General features: G+C 40.6%; 1 protein-coding gene across 2 annotated transcripts in view; it reads right to left on the reverse strand.

The window, feature by feature from the left end:
• GTF2E1 (general transcription factor IIE subunit 1) overlaps positions 1-17,673 on the reverse strand; it is a 49,240-nt gene that overhangs the window by 28,019 nt on the left and 3,548 nt on the right. For both annotated transcript variants that reach the window (XM_030952753.1, XM_030952762.1), the window contains exon 2: positions 12,783-13,260. In XM_030952753.1, coding sequence (XP_030808613.1) covers positions 12,783-13,230 — 448 coding nt within the window. In that variant the 5' untranslated portion in view covers positions 13,231-13,260. The remainder of the gene's footprint in view (positions 1-12,782; positions 13,261-17,673) is intronic.

Consider the following 17,673-nt stretch of genomic DNA (forward strand, 5'->3'; position numbering starts at 1 on the left):
TGGCTTTTTCTCCTCCTTCCTATTTCCAAAGACATTATCTAATCTCTTGCAGCTCAGTGAGGAATAGTGTTTACCTTGAGTTAATGCAGAGAAAAGTAACAACTATGGTGGCAGAGATCCAGTGACTGGAATTCAGGACTGGGGAAGGGTGGAGGACAGCTGAGACTCAGCCCATTTTGTTAGGGGCTATACTCCATCACACATTCAGGAAAACTGGATATTGGTGGAGGCTAAAGCATGGAAGAAAATATTCCCATAAGGAGGGAACTGATCAGGAGTATGAATTATAAGAGGAGGAAAACAAAGTGCACCAAATTTTAAGTTTTAGAGAAGAATAATGAGATAAGATAAAGGATAATGAGAAAAACGGGAAGCAATCTATTTTGGTTGGGAGAAGAGACAATCTTCATCTGTTCTAGATGCTTATCAGCAAACTAAAGAAACATCATCCAGATAAATTAATCACAAAATGATTGCACACCTGGTGGAGAACATCACTTTTAGAAAAAAAATCATTGCTTACTGTTAGCCTTAGAGTGCATTTCAAGAGTCTATCCTGGTTCACATCAATTTTATACTTTCTCCTAAAGATTTTGAATGCAGACTCTTAGGTGCATATGCTATGTACTAACAAGTTAAAATTTAAAATGGTGGCAAATCCTAGAAGACACAACTGGAATGAAAACCTTTCTTTATGAATTACATAAATTGTCATTAGTCAAGAAGATGCTGTTTAGTGAAGCCCAAAGCACCCATTTATTTTTCCATTATTTTTCCATACCTGCACTTTACTTTCTATACTGTTTACAGATGATGGCTGTGAGCCTTAAAAAAGCACCTCTGGATTGGCAGAATAGGTTTCAAAACAATATCCTCTATCACCATTCAGACTCTGCAATACTGGGGCATCTAAAAAGATTGATGCAGACAATCCAAATGAGTGTCTCTGCCTGCAACAATATCACACAGGATATGCTCAAACAAAGCAACTTCTGACTAAGAGATCAATTCCAAGTTTTAACTGCTGCAACCTAAAAGGTGTATCACAAACTATAATAAACAATTTTGCATCACAGCTGACAGCAGATCTTAAATGAAGAGTCATCACAAGTTGAGGAATCAATGTTTTGACACCATGAAATTGTACAGCATACCTGTACGCAAACACTGCCATTACATTAAAGAAAGTGACTTTATATATACAGCCTTAACAAAAAAAATAGTGAATGCATATTAAAAATGTTTTATTGCACAAATTCTGATGCAGCAGTGATCTGAGATGAAAACAAACAACAACTACATAAATTAATTCTCAGATTTCCAAACCCGATTTCCTGTCTTTCAGCATTCAGTAGCTTACAGGGTCTTAATGCTCTTCCAAAAGTGATTATAAACAAACATACGGACATTAATTGCAAATCTTTGAGCCCTCACAGGGAGTTTCAAAGAGCAGGCCTGCTGTGCTGTTTACTTGCATTTGCTTTCCCTCTCCTTAAGCACGCAGTCGTGCTTGGTGCCACAAATGCTTCCACCAGAGCAAGCAGAACTGGCACAACTCCAAGGCGAATTGTCATCTTGCTATTAGAAATGTATCAGAGGTGATAGTAGTGAGCTAATAAACTAAAATTCAAATAAAAAGGGGTTAAGAGAAGAAAGCTCGTATTCCTTTCTTTCACAGGTGCAAGAGCAGCAGTGCTCCAATGATCTTGAATCTGAGATAAAACTCATTACCTGTGCTCTGAAGAGGGAGAAGCAGGATATAAATGATTCATTTAACAAGGTAACAAAGTCTCTTTCAATCCAAGAGAGCAGCAAAAGACAGAAGAACCTTAAATTTGTAAACATTTGTTTATAATTTTGTCATCTAGTTAAATATAAACATAAAATTTCAGAACAGGGCTGAAGTCCAGCAGAGACTCATTGGTATTCATGAGGCACTGGTCATACTCACATGGGATACAGAAGTTCAGAATTGCACAGAACTGGTATCCTGCAAAAAATAGTTGGTAGAAAAAGTTCTGCTTCAAAAACTGTCAGTCCAACCAGGCAAATCAAGCAAGTGTGAGAGAAAAGTGTTATATATTTCCCATTTGGAAGACAGACAACATAAGTAATAAGTGATAAAGCCACATAAGGATGTGACAGAAGGGGGATCTCTGGAGCTCATGCCCAGTTTAAACTGTGGTATCTAAACAACCTAGTCACCCAAGGAGCATTTAGGAGGAGCTAAAAGCTGCATGCTGATGGGCACAGGTCAAACTCAGGTTCAGTCACATCTTCTCTGGTCCCACAACTGTAGCTGTTTTTCCTTCACTAGCCTGTAACCACTGCAGTCCTGAGAACAAGGCAGCAGATCCTTAACACTCCAATTCCTGAATGAGTACTACAGATTCATATGAAGACCAGGATCATGTTTTGGAAGCAAATACTAAACTGCTTAGAAGCACAGCAGCCTTTGTTGCCTGAAAGCAGCAAGTTCCTGTCAGCTTTACAAGTTACTGCTTTTGTGGGTCATTAACTTCCAGCTCCAGGCAGATTAAGATGAATCACCAAAGCATTTACCAGTGGCAAGACCCTTGGCTGAGAGGGAGGACCACAGGCAGGACTGAGGAACTCAATCCTCAACAAAAACAGTCCAGCCTAGACACGCAATGTTCAGTTATCACAAAAATATTTGGGTGATACTAAGCAGCTCAACTGTGTCTTGAGAACACAGATTTCCTTGAGTTAAATTCTTTAAAATATAAAAAAGGATCAAGTCAAGCACAGAAGCAGCCCAAAGTTTTAGATAATAAAGCATCACATACAGCAGGCGAGAATTATTGCCTCTTCCTTCATCAGCTTCTCTGACATTTTTAAGATTTTTACAACAATATTTTTACACAGACACACAGATCAGCCAATTTAATTACAGTTCTTATTGTCTTCTCATATAAAAAGAATATTCAGATGAGTTTTGTTGGGTTTTGTTTGTTTTTAAAATTGCCCTGTTCCCAACAACAATCATATATCCATGTGATCTTGTTCACAGAGCAGGAAGAACCACTGAGACTGCCATCTCTCCATTTCAGCTTGAATGAAGATTCACTAATCACCTAATCTTTTGTCTTTTATGGTCAAGTTACATCCCTGTCCTCACCGCTTTTTAGGCTTCAGGGTAGATAAACAAACCCCTTTTTAATCCGTTTCAGCAGCTCAGTGCAATTATTATGGAAATTAAAAAGGTATCTCTTCTTTCAGCTCCACTGAATTACATTCAGAAGTTGCTAATCTCTTTGCAACTTAAAACTACAGTATTCAAGTATTCCCATAATCATGGACTAGGAGTTTATATACTTCAGTCATGCAGTAAAACTACTAAAGGCATTTATCTACTTGTCAACAGGATTGTTTTCAGAAGCAGAGTAGTTTAACTCTTTTCCCCAGCCCGAAGTCAGCAAACTGGATCATACTGTTTCAGACTAACAGCAAAAGGAATCCAGAAAAGACAGCCTGCCTTAGCTCCACCTGTAAGCACAAAGAACCTGATTATTAGCCAGTTGTGTTAATTGATGTTAAGTCCCCAAGAAAAAAAAAACAAGAAAGTAAGAATAAAACTATTAAACAGCCCAAGAAAAAGAAAAATTTTGACTGTGAAGAGAAAAAATGCTTCCACGATGCAATTTTAGACTGGCATTTTCAGAACAGATTTGTATTATTGAGCTTTCTCCTTTTCCGTCAAAGCAGCTGCCTGTTCCCTTCTGACACCCAGATTTCTTTTAATCAATGAAGACAGGATGCTGTGTTCTGATGAAATGCCCTTCCTGGCCATCCCTGGTAGAGAGAATTAAAAGCCTTGCCAATCTTTTTGAAGTGCAAATCTTCACCAAGTAGGTTTCATGCCTCTGTTATTGTTGCCTCTCTCAGGAGAGCACAGTTGAGGTGGAACACTGAACACTGGACTGTTTACTTATCTTCTAAATGGCATCTTGCCTTGCACTTGAGGTCCCACGATCTCTGTCTGCACTTCCACTCTCCTCTTTCTGCATTCCCAAATCTTACACTGCTCAAGCAAAACAACCTTAATAACTCTAGATTGCAAAAAAGCTTGTTCCTCAAGTGGCAGAATCACTTACCTGAACATGGGTTGACAGAATTTCTTTCTTCAAGCTCCATGCCTGACCTGCAATGTGCTCTGGAAAACGCCTATCACTACAGGATGGGCACACTTGAGCCTCCAGCTTGTACCCTGACAGCACTTAGGGAGAAAGCACACCCAGCTGTATCACTCTGATCTTAAACTGAAAGCCAAAAAGACAGCAGCTTTTTTTCTGGCTAAGAACCAAGTACAGCTATACAAAGACAGTCCAGGGGCCCAGTCAGCAGTTTAAAATACATTTCTCTAGAGCACTGTAAAGGATACAAGTTAATAAGCTCTGCCAGGAGGCCACAGCAGGTTATCAGTGGAGAATGAGGCATGCAAGGTGCTCTAAGGGCAAAGCAGTGCTGTAACTCAGCTGTGAAATAGCAACTTGATCACAGATTGCAATGTGTATATGGAACTGCCCCTATATGGATTTATTTCTTGACCATAATTTAGGCTGTAAAGTCGAGAAAATTTAAGATATCAACCAAATTTCCTTCAGCATTTCATAACGACATTAACCTATACTTCATGCTACAGTTTCCCCTTCCTGATGAGCTGGCTTTGCAATTAGAGAAGGGAAACAATTTAACCTTTAATGTTTACCAAAAAAAAAGCAGCACCTTAAGAACAACTTTATATTATGTAGAGGAACACCACGTTGCTCATTCATCTCAGTGCGCAGATCATTTTTAGCTCAACTAAATTAAAATTACTGTAACACAATTTTTAAACAAAGACATTTCTCTTGAAAAGGTATTAAACATTCAAGAATTGGACTGCATGAGACACACATCAAATTATTGTTAATTCAGAAGCGTCAGATGATTTGTGTTCACTATAAACTGGAAGAGAGGAATCCTTTCCTCCTCTCCAGAAGCTAATGCTGCTGCAGCTCATATGCACAACCTCAGCAGCTCGGAGCTGACAGAGTTCTTCCTTTGGCCCTACTATGGCTACATTAAGCCAGACACTAAGCCAAGAAAACACAACTGGACAGAGGGATTACCCAATGGAAGCCCAGTGGGAATCACAGATAGGTGGTTTCTCTTTCAGTCAAGAAGACTACATCAAAATATCAACTAAGCCAACATACTATACCCTTGAATTGCATCCAGTGGCAGAGAGACTGCAATATAAGTTACAGGATTCTCCATGAGCTCTTGGTCTGACTTACAAATGCCCATGCCTAAAAGAGAAACACCCTTCAGTGACAATATCACCAAGGATGCAGTTTCAAAAGAACAAGTCACCAGAATAAAAGAAAGGAATGCTGCAGTTCAGCTTTCATCACTATAAATGGCTTAGCAATATTGACAGATTTCACAGAGATCTTGCTGCAATCTATTCCAATTTGCAAAGCTAAGAGAAGTTAAAGTGATAACCTTTACTTGAAGGGCAATTACTTCTTGTACTTCAAATAATAAAATGCCCTTCACAGATAAAACAAAAAAAAAAGGCATCAATATTGTAAGTCAGGGCATGCATTTATCAGATAGGTTTTTTAATCTAAGAGCCACAAGCATTCCAGACAGAGGTCAGTGTGGAATACAGGGAAGTGATCAGCTAGCATTCTACAGGCAGCAGCTTATCCTCTTGGCTGCTGTTTTGCACAGGTTCCAACCCTACCTTCACCTATTTCCCCATCAAGCTGAGAGATCCATGGTTAGACCAGCTGGTTATTTTCCAGACAGGGTGCCCAGCCCACAGGGAATGGGTTCAAGTTACAGATGCAACCTTTAAGTCACTCTACAGAGTATTCTTACTTTGAGGAAAACATGCATTAATTCTGATATGTTTTTCTCAGTTTTCCTTTCCCTGTGGCTCCAAGCCTTATCAAGCTGAAGCAGAGTGAAGCTGACAGGAATACACTTGGAGATTTTGCCAGGAATTGGAATAGAAATAGAAAAACTAAGCAGAGCATGGACACTTTCCTTCTGCTGGTGTTTGCCAAAAGCTCTCAGTGGCAGCACAGACAAACAAAATGTGCTTGTAGAGTCAAGGAAAATCACACTGACGGGTTTTTATGCACTTGGAAAGCTAACAATGATAACAAAACCACACAACTTCACAGAACTTGAAGTTGTTCAAAGCAGAACTGTTCTGAATCCTTTCTTTTTCAAGGGAAGTTTCAGTATGCCTGTTTATATTAAGACTTGCCAAGTCCTCATTTTGGCTGGTTAAAAGCTGTAAATTGTTGTACTAGTAGCATCACCTACTAGCACATACATGGCAGACAAAGCTATCCAGAATGTCTGAAAATCACTGAACTCAAAGGACAAGAAACAACAGCATAAAGCTCAAACAGGACTGGCTACATTGTGTGAATATAGAGAATAAACAGCTCCATGTGATTTATTTTTTTCTAGTGGCTGGAAGGGACAGAATACAAAAAGAGATGTACCAGAAATGGACACAAGAGCTCCCCAAGAAAGGGTAAGGCAAAAAAAAGCAGGGAAAAGGGGAAGCATAATAAAAAATTAACAAAATAGATAGGACAGGCTCAAAAGTAATTTGAATCAGATGAGGAAGTTTTGAAGCTAACGTAGAACTTGCCTGAGGAAGTGGGAATTCAAAAGAAGATGAGAAGACAGATGTGCTCTGAGCAGCTCACTGGGGATGAAGTGAGGAGCTGAACACTCAGGAGAAAAGGCAGTAGCTCCAGAAGTCAGCACACAAGACCAAAGCAAAAAAATGAAAGAGTAGTCAAACTTCTAATCTCAGAAACAGGGCCCAAACCATTCAAGTGCTCAGCTGCACACAGGCTGCCTGAATGTGATATTAAGTGCCTTATGACAGGTACACAAAACCAGTCTCTGAATGTGTTATGTGCAATTCTGTTAGGAAGTACACAAAGGACCTGTGAGAGGCTGACAGTAAAACAAGTGGGTTAAAATGATATTCAAGATGTTGTCTTTCCTTCTATAAAACTGATATTGTCACCTTCAATTTGTTCTTCCCAAATTAAATTTCTTATCAGTACACAGAATAAGAAAGGCATACAGATACACAGTATGTTACCATTACAGTGCACTTAGAGGAACAGCTAGACATCCTCACAAAATCATTCACCAAACCAAGAGCAAACTGTGGGAGGAAGAAGAGCAGACAAGTAATTAACTGCTGTGATTTCAAAAAGCAACAAAATACTTTGGTGATTACAACTGTGATTGAGAACATCCCAACCAGCATCACCTTTCTGATTCACATTACCCACTTGTCTTGCATCCTTTTCTTTCCACTACTATTCAACACCTTACCTAACTGAATATTATGGTGAGGACACAAGGTATAGATGGACATGAAAGATCAATTGTCATTACAACATACTGGTGACACCAAAATTTTTCTTCACAGTACAGAAGTGAAAGAAACACAAGACTGGGTAAAAATTATATTGCAAAGGTGGAAGAGAGCAGTGGAAAAACTACTTCATCTAGCCTTACACTTTTCAACATCAAATTCACTTACTGCACTGGTGAGTACCCTAACACAGTTTGGTATTTAGAATACCTAAGAAAATCCAGGGCTGAACACCAGCGTGATGCACTGCAGAATCTCATTTCTGCCACTCCTTCAGTTCCACCTTACTCTCCCTTTTGCAGTTTCTAGTCACATACTTTCTTTCAAACTGACCTTGAATTTGACAGAACTCCAACACTACACTAGATTTACAAATATGATTAAGGTATGAGAATAGGATACATTAGAGACCTTCTCCAGCCAGATCCAATTAATCAGGCTACAGAAAAACACATCCATGAACATAATTTCCAGTGTTGTGACATTCCATAGATTAAGCAAGCCAAATCCATCTGTAGAGAGCAAAGACAGAGCCCTCTACTGGGTGAGAAATGCAGCTCCTGCCGTCCTTCCCCCACACTCCACTGAACGCACGTGGGCGGATTCGATTCTCCAAACATCCAGCCCACAAAATGGTATAGAGCTGTTTAGGCTGATCTGCGATTCAAGGGATTGGCCTGCAGAACCTAAATTTCTGCAGTTTCTACACGAAAAGCGCAGAGAAGAACATCCTTACCATAGATTTAAGAGACTAATGTAACATCCTATGTCTAGGTGAAACAGGAAAACCCAGTGTTCCCTTATGCCAGGGTCCACTGTCTGGCAGTAGACCGAGCACAGCAGTGTTATTCACATCACACATCTCACAGATGGCTTTTCTTACAGCTCCTCAACTAAACTCTTTCTTTGTACACCCCCTACTTCAAAGGACAGCCCTTATCTTGTTCAGGGGAATAGCTGAAACTTTCCACCTCCATAAGAGTTCATCACAGCAGCAGCTGCCAACTATTGCTCATGTGCAGAATGAGGAGTGATGAAATACCAGAGTAGTCAGACAGCAGATGATGGCACAAGGGAAAGGCAAGGATCAAGTGCTCATACTAGGATATTCCAGGAAAACAACAATCTTTTTTGTTTCTCAGTCATCCTATCTGAAAAACAAAGCTAGAAGTATCACTTTTCATTCATCAGCATTATTGTTTTCCCACCTGTAGATTACAAAACACTCACAAAGTGGCTGCTTGGCCTGTAACAACCCAGTCTGCACCAATTCCCATAGATAGACAAACTCTTCAATCAGAAAGCTCTTCTAAGGTTTGCTACAAGTTTCCATTGCAAACTTTGGCACAATAAAATCATGCTGTGTTCACGCTGTTTGCCTCTAAAATCAGGGGTTACTGATGTAGCTTCTTTGGAGGCAACAGTAAAAAACACCACTGAGGAGAAAGTGTGGCAGCCAGAGGATCTGTTCAAGCTCCTCATGTAGAACAGATGGGGCTAAAACTCCTGACCTGTGCATGCCATGCTCAGAGTTAACAAGCACTCACTCACTGGTCATCCAACCAAAAAACTCCTTCAACACAGCATACATTTCTTTTCACTTTTCAGAAGACCTCCTTGTGAGCTGAAGCAGCAGAAAAACTCCAGTTTTTGGCATCATCTTGACTTTCACTGTCTCACATCCTGTCCTTGAACTTCCTTCAAGTACCAGATAAGAGTTGTTCAACCTTTGACAACATAGAAAGTCTTTGGAGCTTTTTTTGGGTTGAGACATTCAATGGCAGAAAAGATGGAGAAAAAAATCTTATAATGCTTTTATAAACAGAGGGAACACACTCTTAAAGTAACACTTCTACTATTTAACATCTACATTTAAAATTACTGTAGTGGCAAACAGGCTACTCTGTTCAAAATATTTTTTCCAAGTTAACTGAACAGCAGTCAAAGCACATCCACACCTACATGTCCTGAAAACACACCTTTCTCATTATCAATTATTTTTTCTCAGCAGACTTGTATCTACCCTCCAAAACCATCAATAACCACATTTTCTGATGAAAAAATAAACACATCAGTTTATTTCAACATTATTCAGAGATGGAGTAAAGAACAGAGCCAAAAGAGAGCTACTTGACCCGTAAGAAACAAAGGTCTGCTAAACTCAAGAGGTAGACACAGATGCTGTGGTAAAAAGTAAAGAGCTCTACAAATCCAAATTATTAACAGGCTCTTCATAAGCACTCTTAATTCACAAATTCCAGCATAATGACCCCAGTAATGGAGTGGTTCTGGAAACCTCTTCACCCATGCTAATAAGGAAGTGTAAGAGTAACTCTTCCAATTCTACAATTGCTCAGAGTTTGCATTTGAGTTGTAGATAGGAAAGAGGAAAGCAAAGAAGAAAACACAGGACATGTCAATCACACCCCTCTCTGAATGACAAGGACAAAAGGCAGGCAGTGAAAGAGGGTATCTTTTAACAAAAAGCTCTCAATTTAAGTCTAGCTTGGTCCAGCTTGGTGCAGAGAATGCCTTCCATGTCCTATCTGCTCCATGGATTAACAGATTTTGGCCCTGCAGGCCTTTTAATTCACAAAGTTTTATCAACATAGCTGCAGTCTAAGAGCAGTTCAGGTCAACTGTGACTGCAGCTATGTGGCTTTTAGCTACCCTTCAACAGTTGTACTGCCACAACTTTCCATGAGTGGGAGAGATACACACAGATACACACTTCAGCACTGACAGGAGCTAAAGACATTCTTGGAAAAGCATGGCTCTTCACTGTCTAATAAACCTTGTTTCTCTGCATGCCTTGACCTCTCAAGCTTCCTCTGTGAAAGACCTAGGGGTTTCTCAGGTCTTTTCTAATACAGAATTCAGAGCAGCAGGGAACATGGAGACAACACATTCCACTGCAATACAAAGCAGACATACAACAGTATCATTGTGCACAACCTAGATGAAGCTATCAGTGACTTTAAAATAATATAAGGAGAAACAGAATATACATAAACTCTAGGCAGGTATGCTCTTACTGAAAGTAAGTGGAGGTAAACTGACAATCTTGTTATTTGCACAAATACTGACAGAACTCCTGGGAATTGCTGAGAAAACAGTACTCAGCCTTTTCCTCCATCTGAACATAAAACACTCCTTGTGCCAGTGAATGATTTCACACTGTGGACACAGCCAATGCCTGTACTGCAGGAAGACCCTTGGTTGACCTTATCAGTTCCTGGAGCACAGGCCTTGGTATCAAAGCCAAATCCCAGCATTATTATTTTCAGCACCTCCTGGACAGGCAGTTCCTTGCTCTCAGAAGTCACTGCCCACACAGGCTGGGGGACAATGGCCACAGGCCTTTGCTAAGTGTTACAAGTCCCCTTGGGATCAGTGTCTCACACTCCCCACTGGTGTGCTCTCTGCACAGGTTCTGTACTCTCTCCTTACCAGCGCAAACTGCAAAAGCACCATTTCCCTTCAGCCAACACACACAACTGTAGCCACCACAGATGATCATTAAATGTGGAGGGCACACAGAGTTTCTACACTCAGTGGTGAGCACAGAAATTCTGTGTTGGCACTGCTGGTTTGGTGCTCCTCAAGGAAGCAATTTCTACTCAGCAAGCTGCGCTGGACTTCATCAGCAACTGTTACTTGACTTAGCAGATTCTGCTTCTCTAGTACTAAGTAACATCTTCATAGCTGCTCAAGTAAAAGGAGTTTCACAGCTTTTTAACTCTGGAGGCAGGAAAAAGGAAAAATGAGATGCTGAACATTTCTTGGGTGCTTGCACTTGGCAGATTAAACATCAGTAACCCTAGATTAAAAGCTTCAGTGTTGCTAAACAGACAAATTTACAGTTTCTCATTATGTTAACTGACACAAAACATCATAGTTCAACATATCTGAGAGTTCAACATATCAAACCCTAACTTTTGTCCTCTTACTCTTCTGAAAAAGTAAAATCACGACACAGAATTCCAAAGAAAAAAATTTAAAAAGTAAATTAACGCCTAACCTCCCTGCCTTCCCCCCAAAATAATCCCAGATTAGACTAGCAAAACAGAGTTTCATCAGGTGCAGGTGTTCTTCCTTTTATTCCCTGGCACAGAAGCAGAAAGTAGACAATGACATCCAAGAAAGGCTCTCATTTCATATGCATGAGACAGATACACACTTCCACTGAGACTTATACATGAATAAGAATCTTGTTTACTCCCAACCACAGACAAGACTGTAATTAATTTCTTTTAAATTTCGTGAGACTGCCTTGCACCAGGAAACAAGGCTGAGCAGTACAATGCACTAGGCTAGAGAATATTAAACAGGAACAACTCACTTCTTGCGTGACCAACTCAAATGAGCTCTACATGTGCCCTCTCTGCAAACTATCTGGAAGTCTTACAGTTTACTGGCGAGACCAGGTTATACTGAAAAGCCACCAGCTTCCTGTCAGGACCCAGGACATCCCTCTGGCTGTCCTGAGCAGCCAAGACCCCTGCCAGGGAACTCAGAGACCCTGGCACAGAGCCCAAAAATGCCTGTGGTTTTGATTATGACCCATGGAGCAAGTTACCAACCTTGGATGAAGATCTGCAAGCCATGACAAATTAAATAGAATGATAGTGAATTTATCACAAGGTGAAAAAGTAGATTTTGGGGTTTTTAGAATGGGGATTCAGGGGGGCAAGATGGAGGGATCTGGGCATGTCCAGCCTTTCTTCTTCTTGGCCTCCATCTTCTGCTGTGATGTTGGCACTTCTAGACTGGTTTAGAGTAGAAGCTCACTGTCTAACATAGGTGACAGGTACTGGAAAGTAATTGTAAATATTGTACACATAGTTTTTAGTATAAAAAGACAACACTGCCGTGGGGGCAGGCAGAGTGCCTCTGACTGTCTTGCTGAGCAGACCTCAGCTGGACAGGAGAAAGAATTTTATAGGTAAGATACAATAAACAACCTTGAGACCGAGAAGTGAAGAGCCCTGACTCTTTCTTCAAGCACCGGGCTGGGAAAAGAGACTTTCCAACTTTTCTCGGGGTCACTCTGACCAGCTAAAAGCCTCGACAGCTTCCAACAAGGACAGATTGCCTTATTCAACCTTGAGTGTGACTTCAGTAAGACTTCCATTTCTCTACTGCTTGTCACTCAAAAGCATTTCACCAAGATTTCTCTTCATCTGTATAATCCTGCATACACTCCTTTTGTATTTTGCTCAAACATTTACCACCTGCAGAAACAGAGTGCCCTCTAGCTCTGGCCAAACTCAAAGAGAATTTTCCTAAGGCTCTGTATCCTTAAAGTCCAGCACTTACAACCACAGCAAGAGCACTCTGTTAGCCATACCCTTACCTGTCCTGGGGTCAAACAGCTGGTTGGCCTCTAGATCTGTGAAAGTGCTGAAGCAGATGGGGCACTTAAAAGAGGCGCGGTTGGTGGAGTCTCTCTCATCGGTCTCGATCCTGCGGCGCATGTGGTCCAGCTTGTACTTGACCACGTTGACCAGCAGGCGGTAGTTGATAAAGTAATAGTTATGGCGCGTGGTCTTGCCATCGGGAGCCGTCTCCACCCTCATCCTGCATTTGATGAACTTGTCACCCTTGAGGGTGTTGAGGACAGCCCTGAGCTGCTTCCTGTCAAACTTGAGGAGTTCCAGCATGTCCTCCTCCTTCACACAGGGGTTCCTGATGAGGATGTCCAGAGCCAAAGCATGCTCGATGCCATAAAAGCCACGCACCACATATTTGGCAAGGCGCTTGAGAGCTGCTGGGACCTCAGTGAGGACGTCTGGGTCAGTCATAGCAGGTCCAGATTGTGAGCTTCATGTATACTGCAAGGAAAAAAAGGCAGATGGATTCTTAGCTATCTTCTAACTTCCAAAGTTCTTATTTATCTTACTTAGAGGTAAGAAAAGGATGGGGTGTTTTCCATTTCCCTTTCCTAAGCCTTGGACTGTCTCCTTATGTATCAATAATGTTACAGAAGTAGGAAATTATACCTCTCATTCAAAGCAAAACAACATAAAACTTTTTTTAAAAGCACACAAGAAATTAGTACCAAAACATACAGCAGATTTCATTTGTATTCAGTCACAGCCAACACAGCTTGAGTAAGAAAGCTGTCCTCCAGAAGACAGCTTTGGGACAGCTGAGACCTGTAAAATGGGGAAAGCAGAAAATGGCTACAACACCAAGAAAGGTCCTAAGACAGCCCAAGAGTGGAGTCTGAGGGCGTCAGCTGACATCACTCTGTCCCACTGTAAGCAGCCCTGTCTGCTTTAACACCTCAGCCACCCCTGAGCAGAGATGCACCATGAGCACAGCTTGCTGTACAGGCTGGTAGGTATTCAAGGAAAAGCTCCCAGCTGCACCATGAGAACAGATCCTTGCTCATAAACACACCTCAGTCAACTATCTGCATATCCACCAGAACCAAGAGAGCTTCCCCCTGGGAGTTCTCTGCTTTTAACCCCCTGGGTTCTCAGAGGCGTGTCCACCTGGCCACACCAGGTGCCAATATTCAAATCTGAGCACCTATTGGTTTGACCACCAAACTCCCAAAAAACTCACTTCCTTTTCAAACCAGGACACTGCAGCATGAAAACCATTAGCACTACCAACTCCTACACCACAAACTGCTTCAGCCTTGTTCTTAGATGAGCAAAGAGGTCCTTACAAAGGACTGAACCTTCATTTAAAGTCCCACATTCAGGCCTTAAAAGCCCATGAATAACATAGCATAATAAATGAAGCAAAAGTCAAGACATACCAAATATGAAGTAATGATGTGTTTAAAAAAGAAGAAAGTATTCCATGAAGTATCCTTTGAGTTACTTACCACCACTTACCAGGCTGCCTGTGACAAGACAATAATTTCTAAGTACTCTATTTTCACTTCACTTTTCCTCACCATAACATCAAATGGCACAAATGGTCATGACTATGAGATACATGGCAACATACATAAAATCATATGCAAGGAATTCCTCACATTGTCACCCCTGCCAGATTTAGCTCACAGACAACACCAGTGATTCAAGAGAAGAACAAAGCATTAGAGGTGTTTTTGAAATAGCCGTTCAGAAGGTTGCACTTCCAGCTAACATCAAATAAGACTCTGAATTATCCTTTTCAGTATGAGTTTTCTATGCTAGTTTAGGACATGAGCAACCATTTCTTACGCAAAAGGTTCATTGCACTGAAGAAAACCCCTCTCACCCTAATCTCTGTTTTTTTCATCATTGCTATGTAATTTTTATCTGTGAACTAATATATTAAATTGTAAAACTCTGCCAATCCTAATTTTCACTTCCATTAGATGTTTCACACTCTGTATATGTATATCCCCAGTATTCAAGCCTATCAAATAAAGCAAAAAGTGATAGCAGAAAAAAGGATCTGGATGAGTACCCTATTTTTTCATCACTATCATAAAACCACTGATAGGCCTTTTCACACACACCATCACATAATTTTTGTCCATTTCCCACACTAAGACATCCCTCTGAGATCACCAATTCTGTAGGTAACCAAGCAGCTGCTGACTCACTTCCATCAGCTAAGACTTCTCAAAAATCTGTGATCATTTATCACAGTAGTCTGCTTGGTTTTTCTTTTTCTTATGATAAACAGCGTCCTTTCAGAAAAGTGTAGCATTACCCATTTTACTCCTCTTCCACCCCTACCCTCTGCTGCCACTGAGGAGGGATGTTCCTCTCAAGGGTTAGGGCCAGTACCACTGCAAAGCAATTAGGCTGTGGAATGTGAAGCTTCACAGTAACTAAATTAAGATCATCCTGTCTTTTCTGCCTGTTGGATAAGAAAAACACCACCTTCGTGATTTTCTTTTAGAGCACTTCCCTGCTTGAGCTTTTCTTTCCCTCTAACTTAGAGCCAAATGGTATTTGCAGTGCTCAAATTGAAATTAACTGAATGACATTTGTTGACTGCTGGTGTGCAGGCTGAGAATAGCTTCCAGCAAACAATGCCTGGATGTCCAGCTAGAGCTTCCCTTTAAGGAAATTCAATTAAAACACATCTATCACACCGCGAATTAACCATGAAACAAGTACTTCCAGAGTCAGCCAGGTTTCTCTTGCATGCCAGAGACACAGTGATTCATCTCACACAAAGGAGAGCTTTAGAGAGCTTTGCATTGAAGGTAAAAGTATTAGCAATAAATGATGCCCCACCAAGAGTTAGCCACGCAGTATTTTGGAATCTCTAAGTCAGACCAAATCTAAATACTGTCACAGGATATTGTCTCTGAAGATCAACATCATTCTGTTGGTATTTTTTCAATCTTTCAGTCACCTGAAGACAAATCTTGGTTTTGACTGTATCTGTCAGCAACATACTGACACTATAAAACAATGCCAATGCAGAAGCTGGAGGGAAGCCTCGATTTATTCTAATTGATTAAATCTTACTCAGAGTTAAAGCACAGTAAAGAATAAATATAAAGATCAATTTTAAATAAAACCTGGCACCCCAAGAGAGTTAAAAAGTCAAAATTTTAAAGTCAAAAGCTTGTTAAGTGCTGATCTGAAGAGCAGACAACTTTCTCTCCTCAACAATCCACTTTCCCTACAACTTCATTGTAGAAAACTTGGTGATGCAACTTGCAGGGGCACAGTGACCCTCAGATATCAGTTGAAATAAAAAAAAGGAGAAAAGTACTTTTAAATAAGCACATCTCACTCTGGACACCCCATCTGAGACCTGATGGAAAGCACTTTCTCTGCATTGACAAGACAGCTGCAGATTTCCACAGATACTTCCAAAACAGGTTTAAAGTACAATTTCCTGAATAACGCACTCAAACAGCTTAAAGAGAGACCTACAGGGGGCCAATAAATAAAACCAACTCTAAGAGTTTTCAGCAACATTCAGAGATTTAATAATATTTCCTAGTGTCAATCACTAGAAAATATTCTTTTTCAGCTAGTGGGAGTAGGAGCTTTAACACAGTTTCTTCTACTCTGCTGGAGATTTTGAGTGATGTCCAAATGCTCTGTGTTCTCAGGTAACAGAGGGCATCTTGACTGTGATACTGTTTTCTTCCAGGTGGGGATATATGGAAATACAGGCATTCTGAAAACACCAGAAACTATTCTTTCCTGTTATCCTCCACTTCAAAAAGTGGATTAACACACACTAAGTTCTAAATCCTGCACAAGACAGTCTTTGGGTGAAACAAACAACTGAGTAGTGCCATCTTTGAGGGAAAAAAACCCAAAAAGCAAGTGCATACCACTGCCAGATCTCACCAGGCCAAGCTGATCCATGGAGAATCCAAGCCTTTTAATCCCTAAACTGCAAATTTTTACCATCTTTCACCAGGCAAAAAGGACACTGATTCAGCTCACAAAATTCAAACCCAGGGGACTTTACCACTGCATCCTTTAGCAATGATTTCACCTTCCCCTGAAGCAGTAAGTCAAACCTGAATTAATTAGATGTGCAAAGAAATATGGTAACACCTTTAACAAGGTTTTAATGGGCGTGCATCTGTTTCATAATAATGTCTGAACTGACCTTAATAATTTATTAACATCAAGGAACTTTTTCAGGGAAAAAAAAATACAATGGCCAGGATACTCAGCTATGCCAGTAAGCACCTACAGCATCAATAATAAGGCACACTGGACAGCATCATATTCAGAAACAGCCAAAACAAGAATTTCCAAATTTAAACATGGACTTTATTAAAAGAGACAGTTGGTGGGGAATTGTTCTGGGTAATCACATTAATACAATTCAGTATTATGGGTACAGGAGGAAAGCAGACCTGTCTGTGTTAACACAGTAGGACAGCAAACCTAAACACACATCTGTTGGATTTTTAAAATTGCTGTAATTGAAAGAATTAATACTGATGTGTCTATAAAAGGCAACACTGGAAAAAGAGACTTATACAACACAATCAGATATTCTGGGTGAAGAAAATAAGGATACCTTCTACAAGATTGTACCTAAGGTTTAGTCAAATGTATGAGGCCTTCAGCATAACTAGAGACGCCAGAAAGGATTGGCAAGGGGAGAACAAGTGACTCCACTTGTTCTTGTCCCACTTGCAAAAAAACCCCTTTGGTATGATGGGATCAGAGACCACACAGAAGCCAGAAACTGAACTGAGCAAACACCTCCACTTTCAGGTCCTTCCTGATGCAACATCAAAACAACTGAACTCTTCCACATCCAACAGTTTCAAGAGTTTTCAATTCCAATGAACTCTAACAGGA

Source organism: Camarhynchus parvulus, chromosome 1 (assembly GCF_901933205.1).
Source record: "Camarhynchus parvulus chromosome 1, STF_HiC, whole genome shotgun sequence".
Lineage (NCBI taxonomy): Eukaryota > Metazoa > Chordata > Aves > Passeriformes > Thraupidae > Camarhynchus > Camarhynchus parvulus.